The 15148-nt window shown below is 53.8% G+C and overlaps 1 protein-coding gene across 3 annotated transcripts in view; it reads right to left on the bottom strand.

The window, feature by feature from the left end:
- Nucleotides 1-13340: 13340 nt before the first annotated feature.
- The window catches only part of GLRX3 (glutaredoxin 3), a 31907-nt gene continuing 30099 nt past the window's right edge, over nt 13341-15148 (bottom strand). For all 3 annotated transcript variants that reach the window (XM_027960668.2, XM_042238950.2, XM_042238949.2), the window contains one exon: nt 13341-13623. In XM_027960668.2, coding sequence (XP_027816469.1) covers nt 13573-13623 — 51 coding nt within the window. In that variant the 3' untranslated portion in view covers nt 13341-13572. The remainder of the gene's footprint in view (nt 13624-15148) is intronic.

Here is a 15148-nt window from a genome sequence, read left to right as displayed (position 1 = left end):
TGGGCTCCGGAGGCACTAGATGCCTGCCCACCATCTCAGCCCTGTGACCACCTTGAGGACAAGCCCAGGCTAGCAGGGGCGGGGGGGCGAGGAGGGGGCCCGTGGGGCAGCCCCCAGCCGACCCCACGTACCCAATGCATGTGAGACCCCCTACCCCCAGCCGAGGCCAAGGCGGGACCACAGACCCCGAGCGGGTGGCAGAGGGCAGGGTGTGTGCTGGCCCGGAGGTGACACCAGCAACCGTCCAATTTACACGAAAGCATAACCAAAGCCCAGCGGCATGCAGGAGGGAGGAGTCTTGTCAGAGGCTGGGCTCCCTGCCCTGGAAACCAGAGTCCTGCCGCAATACCAGGAAAGGGCCGCCCGGCCCAGCACGGCTTTGCAACAGCGGGGCCAGGAGACCACACTCAGGCTGCCGAGAACCACACAGGAAGGGAGCTGCTCTCCTTCCGGTGAGGGACCGGGCTCATCCTCTGACCCTCCCGCCCAGCAAGGAGTGGGCCTGCACAATCCGATACTGATGCCCAACCCGCCCCTCGCCTGAGGGGCTGAGAGGACGGCCCCTGGCGTCTTGAACGACCGGGGCTCACACCTCAGTGTGGCCTTAACCGCCTCCATCGTTTCGTCCACAGCCACGTCCAGCTGCCCACACCTGGGTTCCCGCCAGGGCCTCCTTGAGGCCAGCCTCCCTGGCATGGCGCCCCCTGCCTCCCCTCCCAGGCCCGTCTAGTTCAGTGGAGGTGAAGTTCCCATGGCCACTGCCCGGGGGCCTCCAGGGCTCCCCAGCCCTCTGCGTGGTCAGGGTCCAGCCCCACAGTTATGACAGGTGGGCGCTCGTTCCCTGAGTGGCCAAGGGACCCACACGGACGCTGGACACAGACAAGCAGGACATGCTTCGCACCTCAGTGGAGCCAGCGCTGGGGAGAAAGGGAGTGGGCATGCAGGCAAAGGCACCGAGGCATGGGGGGCAACTGACCTGGACCCGGGCTCATTCCTGTCCCCTCCTGCGGGCAGTGGGGGCAGGGGGGGGTGCAGGAAGGCAGGCCAGTGAGAGCCCAGCCCCCTGGGCAGCGCAGAGCCAAAGGCTGAAACTGTCACCATCAGCAAGAGCCATGGGCTCAGCCGAGGAGGGTCAAGGGTCAGGAGAGGAAGGCGAGAGCTGGGGAGGGCAGTGATCTGCTTAGAAAGGGCCTCACTGGCCAGGTGAGGGGGGTGGGAGAGGTGGCCCTGGGCACGCAGGGGCAGCGGCAGGGAGCCCTGCAGGGACCAGGCTGTTCTGTGTCCTGACAGTGGGCATGGGTGCATGAGCTCACACGTGTGGTAAAGAGCAGAGAGCTAGACACGTGCACGTGCCCACACACACGCATGCATGCACAGGGACCCCCAAGAGCACACACACGCAAGCACACAGCAGGGCACACGGACAGGTAAGATCTGACAGAGTCGCAGCCGTCAGCCTGCTGTCACTGACCCTGCGTGGACAGCGGGTGAGGAGAGCCAGGACTCCTCTGTTACTTCTTACCCTTGCTCGTGAGCCTACCGTTATCTCCAGTTTTGTCAAAGCCCTGCCGGCCAGCACTCAGAGAAAAGGCTACAGGGAGGCTGGACCCCTTAAGGGATGAGCAGATGTGGGCACATGGGGGCCTACTGGGGGCCGGGGGCCGCAGGCCAGGGCGGCCTGGACCAGCAAGGATGGCACGGCTGCCTGAGCTTCGGGGGGAGGAGGCAGGGTCGGGCTCCCCCAGGTGCCCGGGTCACCCCCAGGCTCTGTGCTGAATTCCCACCCTAACAGCAGAGGCTCAGATGGAAATGAACCCATCTTATAACTTTGACGGGTCATTTGAGTTTGTGAATGAGGCTAGTTTGCCAAAATGATTCTTCCCTCTTTAATTAAAATCCTTTATTAACTGCCAAGCTAACACCATCCCGCAAGACAGACAAGATAATGAATCCACGTCCTTCCGCACAGGCGGGCCGCCGTCCAAGTGAGGCAGGAAGTTCAGCAGAGGGGCCGGGCCCCTGCAGACGCGCCTCACTCAGGATGCCGGGGGGCCCAAACCCCGACAGAGGTTCCAGCTGGGGCACAGTGCCTGACCGAAGATGGTGTGAGGAACAGGGTCCCCCCCAGGCTCCAAGCAGACCAGGGCGGGGCAGGGCAAGTGCCCAGTCAGGGCACCAGGAAGGGAGGCGGCCTGGACCTGCAGAGCCCAGACTCACTCTCAGGCTGCGTCAGCTGAGCAAGGACCCTGAAAACAGTAGGTTCTGGATGCCAAGGGGCAGTAGGCTTGCACCCCAGTCACCCCGGCCGTGACCACAGACAAGGAGCAGGGCCAGGGAGAAGGGGTGGGTACAGTCAACCTTGTCACATGGGGAAGTGACTCCACCAGCCGGGTTCAGCCCCAGGACATCAGCCCTACATGCACCTCCCATTCACTTCACTTGAAACACTTCAAACAGACAAGAACAGTGGCTCATACAGTGAAAGCCATGTATAGGCCACCAGCCCTTCTCAATTTTAAATCACACTGCCTGCTACCCTTCTAAGTGTAAAATAAATACCTGAGTCCACACCGACATAAATGTTACTGGAAAAATTAATGAATGGAGAAAAGAGACAAATCTCCCAAAATCTCCTTGGAGAACTCCAATACTCTGCCTAACAACACCCGTTACATGTGGGCCGTGCAGATGGCTTCCTCCCAGAGGACACTGACCAGGGAAACCGTGGCTTGACTGCAGAGGCACCTGACAGACCTCAGGTGCCCAAGGCCGCCATCGGCAGCGTTGCATGTGGACCATACTCTAGGCAGGACGTGATGAGAAGCACACTTGGCTCTGCTTTTCCTACCACAGCCCCACCTCAGTTCAGTTCAGTCGCTCAGTCGTGTCCAACTCTTTGCAACCACATGGACTGCAGCACGCCAGGCCTCCTGGTCCATCACCAACTCCCGGAGCTTACTCAAACTCATGTCCATTCAGTCGGTGATGCCATCCAACCACCTCATCCTGTCACCCGCTTCCTTTAGCCTCATCTCAGCATGACAAAAACCTCAGACAAATCCCAACAGAGACATGTCTCACCTGCCTGGCACCCCAGGGCAGCACCTGCCCAGCACTCCTCAAGCTGCTAAGGTTACCAAAAACAGGAAGTGTCTGAGAAACTGCCCAGCCCAGAGGAGTCTCTGGCGACACATCCCTAAGAGTCAGTGTGGGACTGTGGATGGGACACTGGGACAGAGAAAGAACATCAGGTGAAAACGTTGTTGTTTAGTCACTCAGCTGTGTCTGCCTCGCGACCCCATGGACTGCAGCACACCAGGCCTCCCTGTCCTTCACCATCTCCTAGAGCTTGCTCAAACTCATGGCAGTGATGCCATCCAACCATCTCATCTTCTGTCACCCCCTCTCCTGTCTTCAATTTTTCCCAGCATCAGGTCTATTCCAATGAGTTAGTTCTTCCCATCAGGTGGCCAAAATGCTGGAATTTCAGCTTCAGCATCAGTCCTTCCAATGAATAGTCAGGACCGATCTCCTTTAGGACTGGTTTGCTCTCCTTGCAGTCCAAGGGACTCTCAAGAGTCTTCTCCAGCACCAGAGTTCAAAAGTATCAATTCTTCGGTGCTCAGAGTTCTTTATGATCCAACTCACATTTGTACATGACTATATGGACCTTTGTTGGCAAAGTAATATCTCTGCTTTTTAATATGCTGTCTAGGTTAGTCATAGCTTTTCTTCCAAGGAGCAAGTGTCTTTTAATTTCATGGCTGCAGTCACCATCTGCAGTGATTTTGGAGCCCAAGAAAAGAAAGTCTGTCACTGTTTCCATTGTTTCCCCACCTATTCGCCATGAAGTGATGGGACCAGATGCCATAATCTTAGTTTTCTGAACATTGAGTTTTAAGCCAACTTTTCACTCTCCTATCTTCATCAAGAGACTCTGGTTCTGCTTTTCTTTCTGCCACAAGGATAGTGTCAACTACCAAATACGAGGTTACTGATATTTCTCCTGGCAATCTTGATTCCATCTTGTGCTTCATCCAGTCCAGCATTTCACATGATGTACTCTACATAGAAGTTAAATAAGCAGGGTGACAATATACAGCCTTAACATACTCCTTTCCCATTTTGGAATCAGCCCATTATTCTGTGTCCAGTTCTAACTGTTGTTTCCTGACCAGCCTACAGTTTTCTCAGGAGGTGGGTCAGGTGGTCTGGTAGTCCCTTCTCTTGAAGAATTTTCCAGTTTGTTGTGATCCACACAGTCAAAGACTTTGGTGTAGTTAATGAAGCAAAAGTAGATGTTTTCTGGAATTCTCTTGCTTTTTTGATGATCCAACAGAATTTGGCAATTTGATCTCTGGTTCCTCTGCCTTTTCTAAATTCAGCTTGAACATCTGGACATTCTCGGTTCACATACTGTTGAAGCCTGGCTTGGAGAATTTTGAGCATTCCTTTGGTAGTGTGTGAGATGAGTGCAATTGTGCGGTAGTTTGAACATTCTTTGGCATTGCCTTTCTTTGGGATTGGAAGGAAAACTGACCTTTTCCAGTCCTGTGGCCACTGCAAAGTTTTCCAACTTTGCTGGCATATTGAGTGCAGCACTTTCACAGCATCATCTTTTAGTACTTGCAATAGCTTAGCTGGAATTCCATCAACTCCACTAGCTTTGTTTGCAGTGATGCTTCCTAAGGCCCACTTGACTTTGCATTCCAAGATGGCTGGCTCTAGGTGAGTGATCACACCATTGTGGTTATCTGGATCATTAGCATCTCTTTTGTACAGTTCTGTGTATTCTTGCCACCTCTTCTTAACATCTGCTTCTGTTAGGTCCATCTTGTTAGAAAATGTGAATAAGGTATGAACTTATATCTGATAATAATGTATCAATATTGGTTCATTAATTGTAGCATATCATCCATACTGCTGGGAAACGCTAATAACACAGGAAACCGGGTGTTGATGGGGATATGGGACCCTCTGGACTTTGTGCCCGTTTTCTGTAAATCTTAAAAAGTCTGAAAAACATCAAGCCTATTAATTAAAAAAAAAAAAAGAACAACTAACCCCTGATGGTCCCGACTGTCCCCCCAGGTCCCTCAGCTCCCCCTCTGTAGGACAGGGAAGGTCTTCTGAGGCTAAAACACAAGACTCAGAGTGGGGGAAGCTGACCCAAAACGGCCAGAGGTCTGTGTGAGCCGAGGCCGGGCAGGCCTGTCCTTGCTTACTGCAACACCGGCCCGGTCGCCTGTGCGCACCTGGGAGGGGCGTGCGGGTCACCAGTAGCGAGGCGCCCAAAAGCAAGCGGGGCTCAACACCCCACCCCCAAGAGCCATCCGGATAAACTGGGCGGGCTGTGAGTGTGCCCGCTGGGGCTCCCCGCGGCCAGCCGGGTAAGGAAGGGGTCGCAGGGTTCTCCCCCGCAGAGGCGCAGAGCCCGGGACGCCCAAGGACCCTCCCAGGACGGAAGTCTCAGGTGCCCGCCCTGTGGGGCCGCCCTGCTCCCCAGACACTGGCGCCCGGACCACAGAGGCCTCCGAGGGACCAGGTCCCCGGGGACCCCCGAGGGCCGGGAGGGCAGCGGGGCTGGGGAGTCGTCGTCCCGGCTCCCTGGGCACCGCGGCCTCCGTGTGCTCGCCTGGAAATGAGGCCCACTGTCGGGCCAAGGGCGGAAGCCTGAAGAGAAGCAACGCCGCCGAGCAACACCTGCACAAGCGCGCGCGGGTGCCCTCGCGAGAGTATCCGGCTTCCGGTGTCTCCCCCAAACCCCGCGCGCGCGTGCGCACACGGCCCAGCGCGCGCTCCGGGACCCACTCCCGCGCGCGCCTCGGTCCTCGCGCGCCCCCTGGCGCCCGGCGCCCGGCCCTGCGGGCGGCGCGCACCGGCCCCGAGCGCGGAGAGCAGCGCCACCGAGTGGACACGCGCCGTCTCCGCCCACGCGCAGGGCCGCCGCCCACGTGGACGCCACTTCCCGGGCCCACCCGCCGCTGAGCCCGCGCGGACCCCTGTGATCCGGGAGCGGCTAGAGAGCGAGTGCGCCAGCCTGGGCGATTCTGCAGGCGGGAGAACGGACGCGTGACAGCCCCTGGAGGACCTCCTGGCGCCTGTGACCGTCAGTGCCCCGGCCTGATCCCCCCGAGGCCGCCCGGCAGTCACCGGGCCCTGTGGCTGGAGCAGAGGGGTGTCCCTGTAGAGCTACGACCGCGGCACACGGAGCGGGGGACGGGGGTCCGGGGGCAGGGACCCGCCCCAGCCAGGCAGGGCTGGCCACGCTCTCCGACCTCCGGATACAGGGCCGGTATCTGCGCGCGTCCTCCTGGGCCGTGCGGCCCCCCAGCCAGGCTCAGGGGCTGCGCGTCCCCAGGGGCGAGGAGAGCCTTCACTCACCCACCAACCCCCCGCCAGCACGGACGCGCCCAGGCCGGCCCTTCCAGAAGGCAGGCTCACAGGGACCCAGCCCTCCAGGGGAGGGGCGCACCGGGACTTACCTCTCCAGAGGCAGGGGGTGCCTGGGGTTGACCTCTCCAGGGCCGGGTGCACTGCGGTCGAGCCCTCCAGAAAGTTGTCTTTGCAGCGCCCCTCCACCCGCCTGCACGTGCTCGGCGCGCCCCTCCTCCATGCGCCCCTGAGGGCGCACACCCGTCCCGGGTGGGCTGGGCAGGGCCTGCACAAGTCCGGGCATGGCCAGGGAAACAGGGTGGGAGAGAGGGGCGGCCGGGCGGGGCGATCTGCCAAGACCCCCGAGCAGCTCTCCAAGGGCTAATTCAAGTGCAGGCCTCCGGGTCACTGGCTGGGTGTGTGTGTCAGGTTAAGAGAACACACACAGTAACGCTGTGTTCCCTAGATTTAGCGCTCGAGTGTTTGCACAGAGGGCAGGAGCCTTGCTCCGTCAGCGCCTGCTGCTCCCCAGGCTGCCCCAGGGTGACCGGCCCGGCCGGACCCGATGGGTAGAGAGGGGCTTGCCCTGTGCAGAGAGGGGGCCTTGCAGACAGCAGCCGCTTGGAGAGCTAAGGGGCTACTGGCTGGCAGCCCAGTCTGAGCACAGCCCTTGCTGGTGATGACCCTGTGCTGCGCTCCAGAGGTGCGGGGTCTGGGAGCTCAACCACCCCCTTAGAGGGGAGACTTTGGCAAATTTCTGCACCTGTTCCCCCCACGACAGAAACGACACCTGTGACACCCACTGTGCCGAGTCCTCAGCAGTTTCTACACAAGAAGCACCAGGCTTCCCGCAGACTGGCCTTCGGCAGGGGGCAGCCCCCATGATCCACAGTCTTCTCCCCACCCCGCACCAGCTCTCGGCCCTGTTAGGGCAGCAGGGCCCCTCGGCAGGCCAGCGCTCTGCCCTGTGCCCAGTCCCCTCTGGACACCTGGAAACGTGAATGCCTTCCCACCGGGGCAGGAGCTGACTCAGGGACTCCACTATGTATAGGATGAGCTCTGGGGCCAGGTGACCCAGGGCCACACGCCAGCTCCACCGGGTACTGTGTGACCTGGAGCAGGTGGCTTACCCTCTGTGCCGCTTCCCCAAGAATAAAATGGGGTTGATGATGCCCACCTCACAGGGTTATTGTGAGAAGTAAGTGCTTAATGGAATCAAATATATAGGACAGGACGCAACATGTGATCAGCACCAGGTGGGTGGGAGCTAGCTGCCGTTACGCCACGTCACTAACTCAGTGATGCACACTGAGCAAGGAGCCAGGACCCCGTGACCATGTTGAGGGTAAGATGTGTTTCCCTGGCGAACAGTTCCAAGTTCAAAGAGAAGACTCAGGAGGCCGGTGGTTACCCTAAGTGGTTCTTTAACAGGATCCCTAGGGAAGAACACTGATCCCCCACAGACCACAGGCCCAAGGCTTCTCCGGCCTTGCAGGACCCCTGGCAGGCCCGCCCTCAGGTAACCCAGACTGTTCACACTCCTGTTACCTTGAAATTCTTCATCACTATACCTTTGGACTTGGGTTTGCTAAGTGAAGTCCTTAGCTGAGATCTGAGAGTTGGAGTATAATCCTGTATGTATAGCCAGTGGTCATGTATGGATGTGAGAGTTGGACTGTAAAGAGCTGAGCGCCAAAGAATTGATGCTTTTGAACTGTGGTGTTGGAGAAGACGCTTGAGAGTCCCTTGGACTGCAAGGAGATCAGTCCTGGGTGTTCACTGGTAGGACTGATGTTGAAGCTGAAACTCCAGTACTTTTGCCACCTGATGTGAAGAACTGACTCCTTGGAAAAGACCCTGATGCTGGGAAAGATTGAATGCAGATGGAGAAGGGGATGACAGAGGATGAGATGGTTGGATGGCATCAACGACTCGATGCACATGAGTTTGAGTAGACTCCGGGAGCTGGTGATGGACAGGGAGGCCTGGCATGCTACAGTCCAGGGGTCGCAAAGAGTTGGACACAACTGAGCAACTGAACTGAAGTCCTACAGGACAGGGGTGTGTGTGTGGATAGGAGGTGCCCACGACATGCATTCATACATGTCCCCTGCCCACCGCTCATACACAGCACAGAACCCAGTGCACCATGCACGGGACTCCCTCAAGACTCAGAGCAAGTGCAGGGGAGCGTGTTACACCTATGACCCCACAGCCCTGCGGCCATGCTTCCCACTCACACCACAGCTTGCTTTGTACACAGAAAGAAGGCAGTGGCATTCTAAGAGCCACACGTGACCAGGAACCCTGTCTGCCCTTCTGACCTCCAGGGATTCATATGGGAAACTTGTAATTTACTCACACAAAATGTGTTGTTTTAGGAGATAATTAAAAATTATCTACAAATGGTAGTCATTTAGACGAAGGTGGGGGAGCACAGGAGAGACCCTTTTGGTCCTAAATGCCAAGTCCTGGCACCTAATTTTAAAAATCCACAGTACTGTTGATGGTTGTAAAAGTCCTGTCATTTCAGAAGCCCAAGACCTCCGGCTGAAGCTATCGTGTCAAGATGCCCAAAGCACAGTTCACAGGCCTGGAGTCAGCATCTTTCCAGTTCAGACCCCACTGCCAGCCCTGGACCCCTGCAGAGTGACTTAGACACCCTGGAGTCAACCTCAGAGGATGCTGAGGTCTCAGCTAAGCCGGCGCGTGGCAAGCCCAGCAATGCCCAACACACACCCTCCCTGTTGTGGCCAGCTGAACTCACATCTTCCAGATCTGAACATCTGTAGATATCGGACAAACCTGTATGAAAAAAGCCCCTGGAATTCTGAAACCAGTGTGAGGCTACGAACTATAAAACCCTGTCTTTGAAATTACCCATTTTGGTTCATGAGGCAACAACTTATATATCCATTCCAACTCACCATCTGAAATATGGTATAAAAAATGAATTTATCTGCAAGGTGGCTCAGATGGTAAAGAATGTGCCTGCAATGCATAAGACCCAGGTTCAGTCCCTGGGTCAGGAAGATCCCTTGGGGAAGGGAATAGCAACCCATTCCAGTATTCTTGCCTGGAGAATGCCATGGAGAGAGGAGCCTGGTGGGCTGCATGGGGTCTCAAACAGTCAACACTTTCACCTTCAGGGGAAAAAACTGTTTGAATTTTGGTAACATGTATCTGTTGTCAAGTTTAAGAAAACTGACTTTCATTAAAAATTAAGCCAGAAATCATGTTTCCTATTTTGGTCTTAAGCTTTCAACTTCTGATTTGGCCATGCAAGCATGCATGCTAAGTCACGCAACTCTGTGCGACCCCATAGACAGCAGCCCACCAAGCAAGCTCCTGTGTCCAAGGGATTCTCTAGGCAAGAACAGTGGAGTGGGTTGCCATTTCCTTCTCCAGATCTGGCCACAGGATAGGTCTTATTTCTGTAATTCCTTCCAATGAGGCAGGTAATGATCACCTGTGTCAAGTGCTTTAAATGCATTACAGCTACTTCTGAGGTCAACTAAACTTCTCTGCAGGTTTAACCTAACAGAAGCAGAAGATATTAAGAAGAGGTGGCAAGAATACACAGAACTATACAAAAAAGATCTTAATGACCCAGATAACCACGATGGTGTGATCACTCACCTAGAGCCAGACATCCTGGAATGTGAAGTCAAGTGAGCCTTAGGAAGCATCACTACAAACAAAGCTAGTGGAGGTGATGGAATTCCAGCTAAGCTATTTCAGGTCCTAAAAGGTGATGCTGTGAAAGTGCTGCACTCAATATGCCAGCAAATTTGGAAAACTCTGCAGGGCCCACAGGACTGGAAAAGGTCAATTTTCACTCCAGTCCCAGAGAAGGGCAATGCCAAAGAATGTTCAAACTACCACACAATTGCACTCATCTCACACACTAGCAAAATAATGCTCAAAATTCTCCAAGCTAGGCTTCAAAAGTATGTGAACCAAGAACTTCCAGATATTCAAGCTGGATTTAGAAAAGGCAGAGGAAACAGAAATCAAATTGCCAACATCCATTGGATCATTGAAAAAGCAAGAGAATTCCAGAAAAACATCTGCTTCACTAACTACGCCAAAGCCTTTGACTGTGTAGATCACAACAAACTGTGGAAAAGTCTTCAAGAGATGGGAATACAGACCACCTGACCTGCCTCTTGAGAAACCTATATGCAGGTCAGGAAGCAACAGTTAGAACTGGATGTGGAACAACAGACTGGTTCAAAATAGGAAATGGAGTACATTAAGGCTGTATATTGTCTCCCTGCTTATTTAACTTATATGCAGAGTACATCATGAGACATACTGGGCTGGATGAAACACAAGCTGGAATCAAGATTGCCAGGAGAAATATCAATAAGCTCAGATATGCAGATAACACCACCCTTATGGCAGAAAGTGGAGAAGAACTAAAGAGCCTCTTGATGAAAGTGAAAGAGGAGAGTGAAAAAGTTGGCTTAAAACTCAATATTCTAAAAACTAGGATCATGGCACCTGATCCCATCACTTCATGGCAAATAGATGGGAAAACAATGGAAGCAGTGACAGACTTTCTTTTCTTAGGGTACAAAGTCACTGCAGATGGTGACTGCAGCCATGAAATTAAAAGACACTTGCTCCTTGGAAGAAAAACTACGATCAGCCTAGGCAGCATATTAAAAAGCAGAGACATTCACCTTGCTGACAAAGGTCTGTCTAGTCAAAGCTATGATTTTTCCAGTTGTCGTGTATGGATGTGAGATTTGGACCATAAATAAAACTAAGTGCTGAAGAACTGGTGCTTTTGAACCATGGTGCTGGGGAAGATTCTTGAGAGTCCTTTGGACTGCAAGGAGATCAAACTGGTCAGTCCTAAAGGAAATCAGTCCTGAATATTCACTGGAAAGACCGATGCTGAAGCTGAAGCTCCAATATTTTGGCCACCTGATGTCAAGAACTGACTCATTTGAAAAGACCCTGATGCTGAGAAAGACTGAAGGCAGGAGAAGGGGACGACCAAGGACGAGATGGTTGGATGGTATCACCAACTCAACGGACATGAGTTTGGGCAAACTTAGGGAGTTGGTGATGGACAGGGAGGCCAGGCATGCTGCAATCCATGGGGTCACAAAGTGTTGGACACGACTGAGTGACTGAACTGACTGTAACTTCTCTGCATGACTGGAAAGTTGTTTTCTTAAAAAACAAAGATGAGATTTTCTAATTATAAAAATGTGCTTTTTAAAAATTTAGTCTCTATTTCAAACTCATCAGTAGGTGTCTGAAAATGGAGAATAATTCTTCCTTCTTGAGCAAGTTTTTCATCAGTCAAGATGGGTGGGACCTAAGGTTCCTGATAGAGGCCACGAGCAGCCACCCCGCTGACCCAGAGTGACACGAGGTCTCCGTCACCACAGGGCACAGTCCCTCGAGCAAGTCTCAACACATCTGCCCACAGCTTCTTCAGGTCAACCCTTGGACTACAGGAGTGACAGCGATAGAGAAGGAGGTGGGATGAACCTTCTCCCTGCTGCTCAGGAGGGATGGAGCGAAGCATGCTGGCTGGTCACCCCAGACTTCTCATCACAGGCAGAAAGGCAGTCTGATTCCATCCACCTTGGTGGGGCAGCCTCATGCAAGGGGCGAGCTTCAGGTCTCAGGGGTCGTACAATCCTGGAGTCACACATGAAAGGCCAACCCTGCACCGGGTCCTGCAGCCAGTAAGTCTCGTATTTCCGAGTTCCTCACCTGAATTCCTAACTCTTTAATTGGTTTCTTTTTTTTTTTCCATGTCTGGTTAAAAGTAAAATCAAGCAGTTCTATTGGGACTTTTTAAGTTCATTCCTACAAGCTGTTTCCCGACGTGGATACCAATCCCCCAGGAGCCGTCACAAGGAGGCTACCTCAGGGCGGGACACATGCTGGAGCGGAGCTGCCTGCCCTTCCCCGCTGAGCCCTCCTGGTTCCCGAAGGCAACCCGGACGATGGGAGGTTTGGCTCCCCAGGGTCCAGAGACGAAGTCCTAGCAGCAGCCGCTGCTAGCGGCCTCAGCACCTGTGCAGTGACCTGCCACTCCCGGCACGAGCCCTCAGCCCAGCATGCCTCCCGGAATTCCCAAGTGAATTCAAGCACAGGGAGCCGTGCAGGCGGGGAGCTGGCAGAGCCGGCCCGTGGGGAGGCCCCTGCTCCCTGGCAGACAGCAGTGGGCTCAGCCTTTCTATCCACACGCACACCTCCGCAAGAATGACCTCACTAGAGCCCTGGAACAGCACCGGCCTGCAGTCTGCTCCCAACAGAGCTCGGCCTCGGGTAGCATCTGGATGACACCCCATCGCCTTCCCCGCTGACATCTTTTGGATGCTGGGAACTTGGCAGAGTCTAGTACCATGGCACCAGACTCAGCCTTCTGTCTAAGGCATGCACGGCAGGGACGTAAAGGGTTAACAGTGTCTTCAGCATGTCAGACTCAGAGTCAAAAATGCTGCTGCAACGCTCAGACTTCTGGATGTTCTCAGCTTATTTAAGGACTAACTATTTTTAGTGCAAGGATTAGAGTAAGTTGTGATGCGTAACACAACCCACCACCACCATCCTGCTCTCTGCTAGGCTACCTATCCTTGGACAAGTTCTGAAAGAAATCTGCTGACCCCCCACTGAGAAGCCCCCTCCTCTGGGAGGGTCCCAGGTGCTACGCTGCTGGGGCTGACATAGGTCCTGAGTCTGCAGGCGCCGACGTGGACCCAGCCCCTTCACCAGGGCCCCGCTCAGTGATGCTCAGAAAAAGCCCTCCAGCAGGATTTTCTGAGCTGTAAAAAGCTCTTCGGCCAGTGAGGGGAGCCACTGGCTTGGTCTATAGTTCCCCACTCTCTGAAGACTGTCTGCTTCTTAACTGCAAGATGCCCACAGATGACGGAAAAGAGATGAGAAGTGGGTTAGTCAGTGACTACACACCTAACATCACTATAAAGACACACTTTTTTACACAATTTTAATTTTTTATTTTTAATTGAACTTGAAGATGTTTACTGTGTTCTAATTTTGGTGGAAAAAAGGTCACATACGTTATTTAGCACAGCCTTGTGAAATATACAAAGCGTAACTGAGGATGAGCGTTTCTCCTCCTGGTCCGTTTCTGAGGACTAAACCGCGAACTGCTCCACTGAAGGAAGCCTTCCTGCAGTGGGTGGGCACCAAGTCTACCATTCACTAATTTTCTCCTTTCAGTATTGGCAGCAACTCCCCATTTTCTTTCAATTCCTGAAAATAAAGAATGAAACAGTATCATGCATACGTATATATAGAAAATGAAAACGTCTCAACAGTGGCAGGTCGCATCTGTATCAGAGAACCCGAAGAAACGCCTCACTGGGCGCAGACTCCAGACCACCAGCACAGTCACGCTAGGGGCACCGCCATCAGAGCCGCGGGCTCACTGTCGCCTTACGGGACTGGAGTTAGAAGGTGTCCAAAACCCACAGACCTTTCAGCATTAGCAGCACAGCGACTGGAACACGACAGTGAAGCTTCCTATTTAAACAACAGCACTTAACGGGGAAGATGAACTTTACGTGACTGAAGGAACACCAGGTCCACTCAGACACGATGCACATGACGCCTACTGCCCTCCAGGCAGTAACGAAGCTTCCTGGTTTCAACCCACCCTGGAAAAACCAGGCACTGGTCTATAAATGTAAAAGCCGGGAATCATTACAAAGCTGAAGTATTCCGAAAGGGTCTGTGCCTACGTTTCAGATCTAAAATTGGAACACAGCAATCAAGTTTAAAATGTGACGGCGGAGGATAAATAAGATTTTCTAGTTTCAGGTAAACGATTTGACAGGACATTTCAAGTTATTCTAAAGCTTCATGAACATCAATAAAACCACTAAAATCCACTGGCACTCTCTCTGGATTAAACCCAGACAGGCAGGTCTTGGGATCCAGTACCCATTTAACAAGCAGACATCCGGCTACATCAGGAAGCCATGCACGACCTCTCGGAGCACAGGACCGGAGGCAGCCGGCCATGCAGCTCGACGGCTGGCTGGGTGGGTGGGCCTGACATGAGATCGGGACGCAACGGCTCCCTGGCCAGGAGGGGGCACACCACTCCCCTAACTTCCGACTTTCCGGACCTGCTGGGAGGGTGTCAGGCAGTGACCTATGGGAAGCACCTGACTCTCAACTGATTCTGCGTCCCAAACTCTGCAGTGGCGCACTGTCCACTCTTCAGAGCGAATGTTAGCTCTCTGCGTCTATACTAACCAGGCGACGTTTTTCTCCAGACGTCAGCCTGGCAGTCACTCAGTCACCAGGTAATCCATTCACTCATCACCCACCCATTCAACCAAACCAGCACTCGCGGCTCATGCTGAGGAGGCCAGGGGTGAGCCGTCAGCAACACCGCTAAGGCTTTAAGTGAATAAAGATGAAGAGCTGCCCTCTGCCAGAACAGACACAACATCAAACCCATTACCTTCTCAGAGAACTGTCAGCAGTATCACAAATTTCCAGACATGTAAGTTCTTAGCAGGTGAACACAAGAAGTCATGTAACACACACTGTTACACACCTAAAAAGAACCTGCCCACGCAGCTCAGCTTCAGGGTGAAATGAGACATCTTGACCGCGTCTCCCCCAGAGCTGCAGCGGCTGAGGGACAGGCTACAAACCTTCAGACAAGGACAGGCTCAGGAGCGCCTGGGCTCTGAACACTGCCTGTGCCTCACAAACACAAGTAGATACAGGACAACAAATGCAGACCGAGTTTTGCTGCCTTGGG

Source organism: Ovis aries, chromosome 22 (assembly GCF_016772045.2).
Source record: "Ovis aries strain OAR_USU_Benz2616 breed Rambouillet chromosome 22, ARS-UI_Ramb_v3.0, whole genome shotgun sequence".
NCBI classification, from domain to species: domain Eukaryota; kingdom Metazoa; phylum Chordata; class Mammalia; order Artiodactyla; family Bovidae; genus Ovis; species Ovis aries.
The sequence above is the reverse complement of the archived record's forward strand: the minus strand, read 5'-3'. Positions and strand labels throughout refer to the sequence as shown.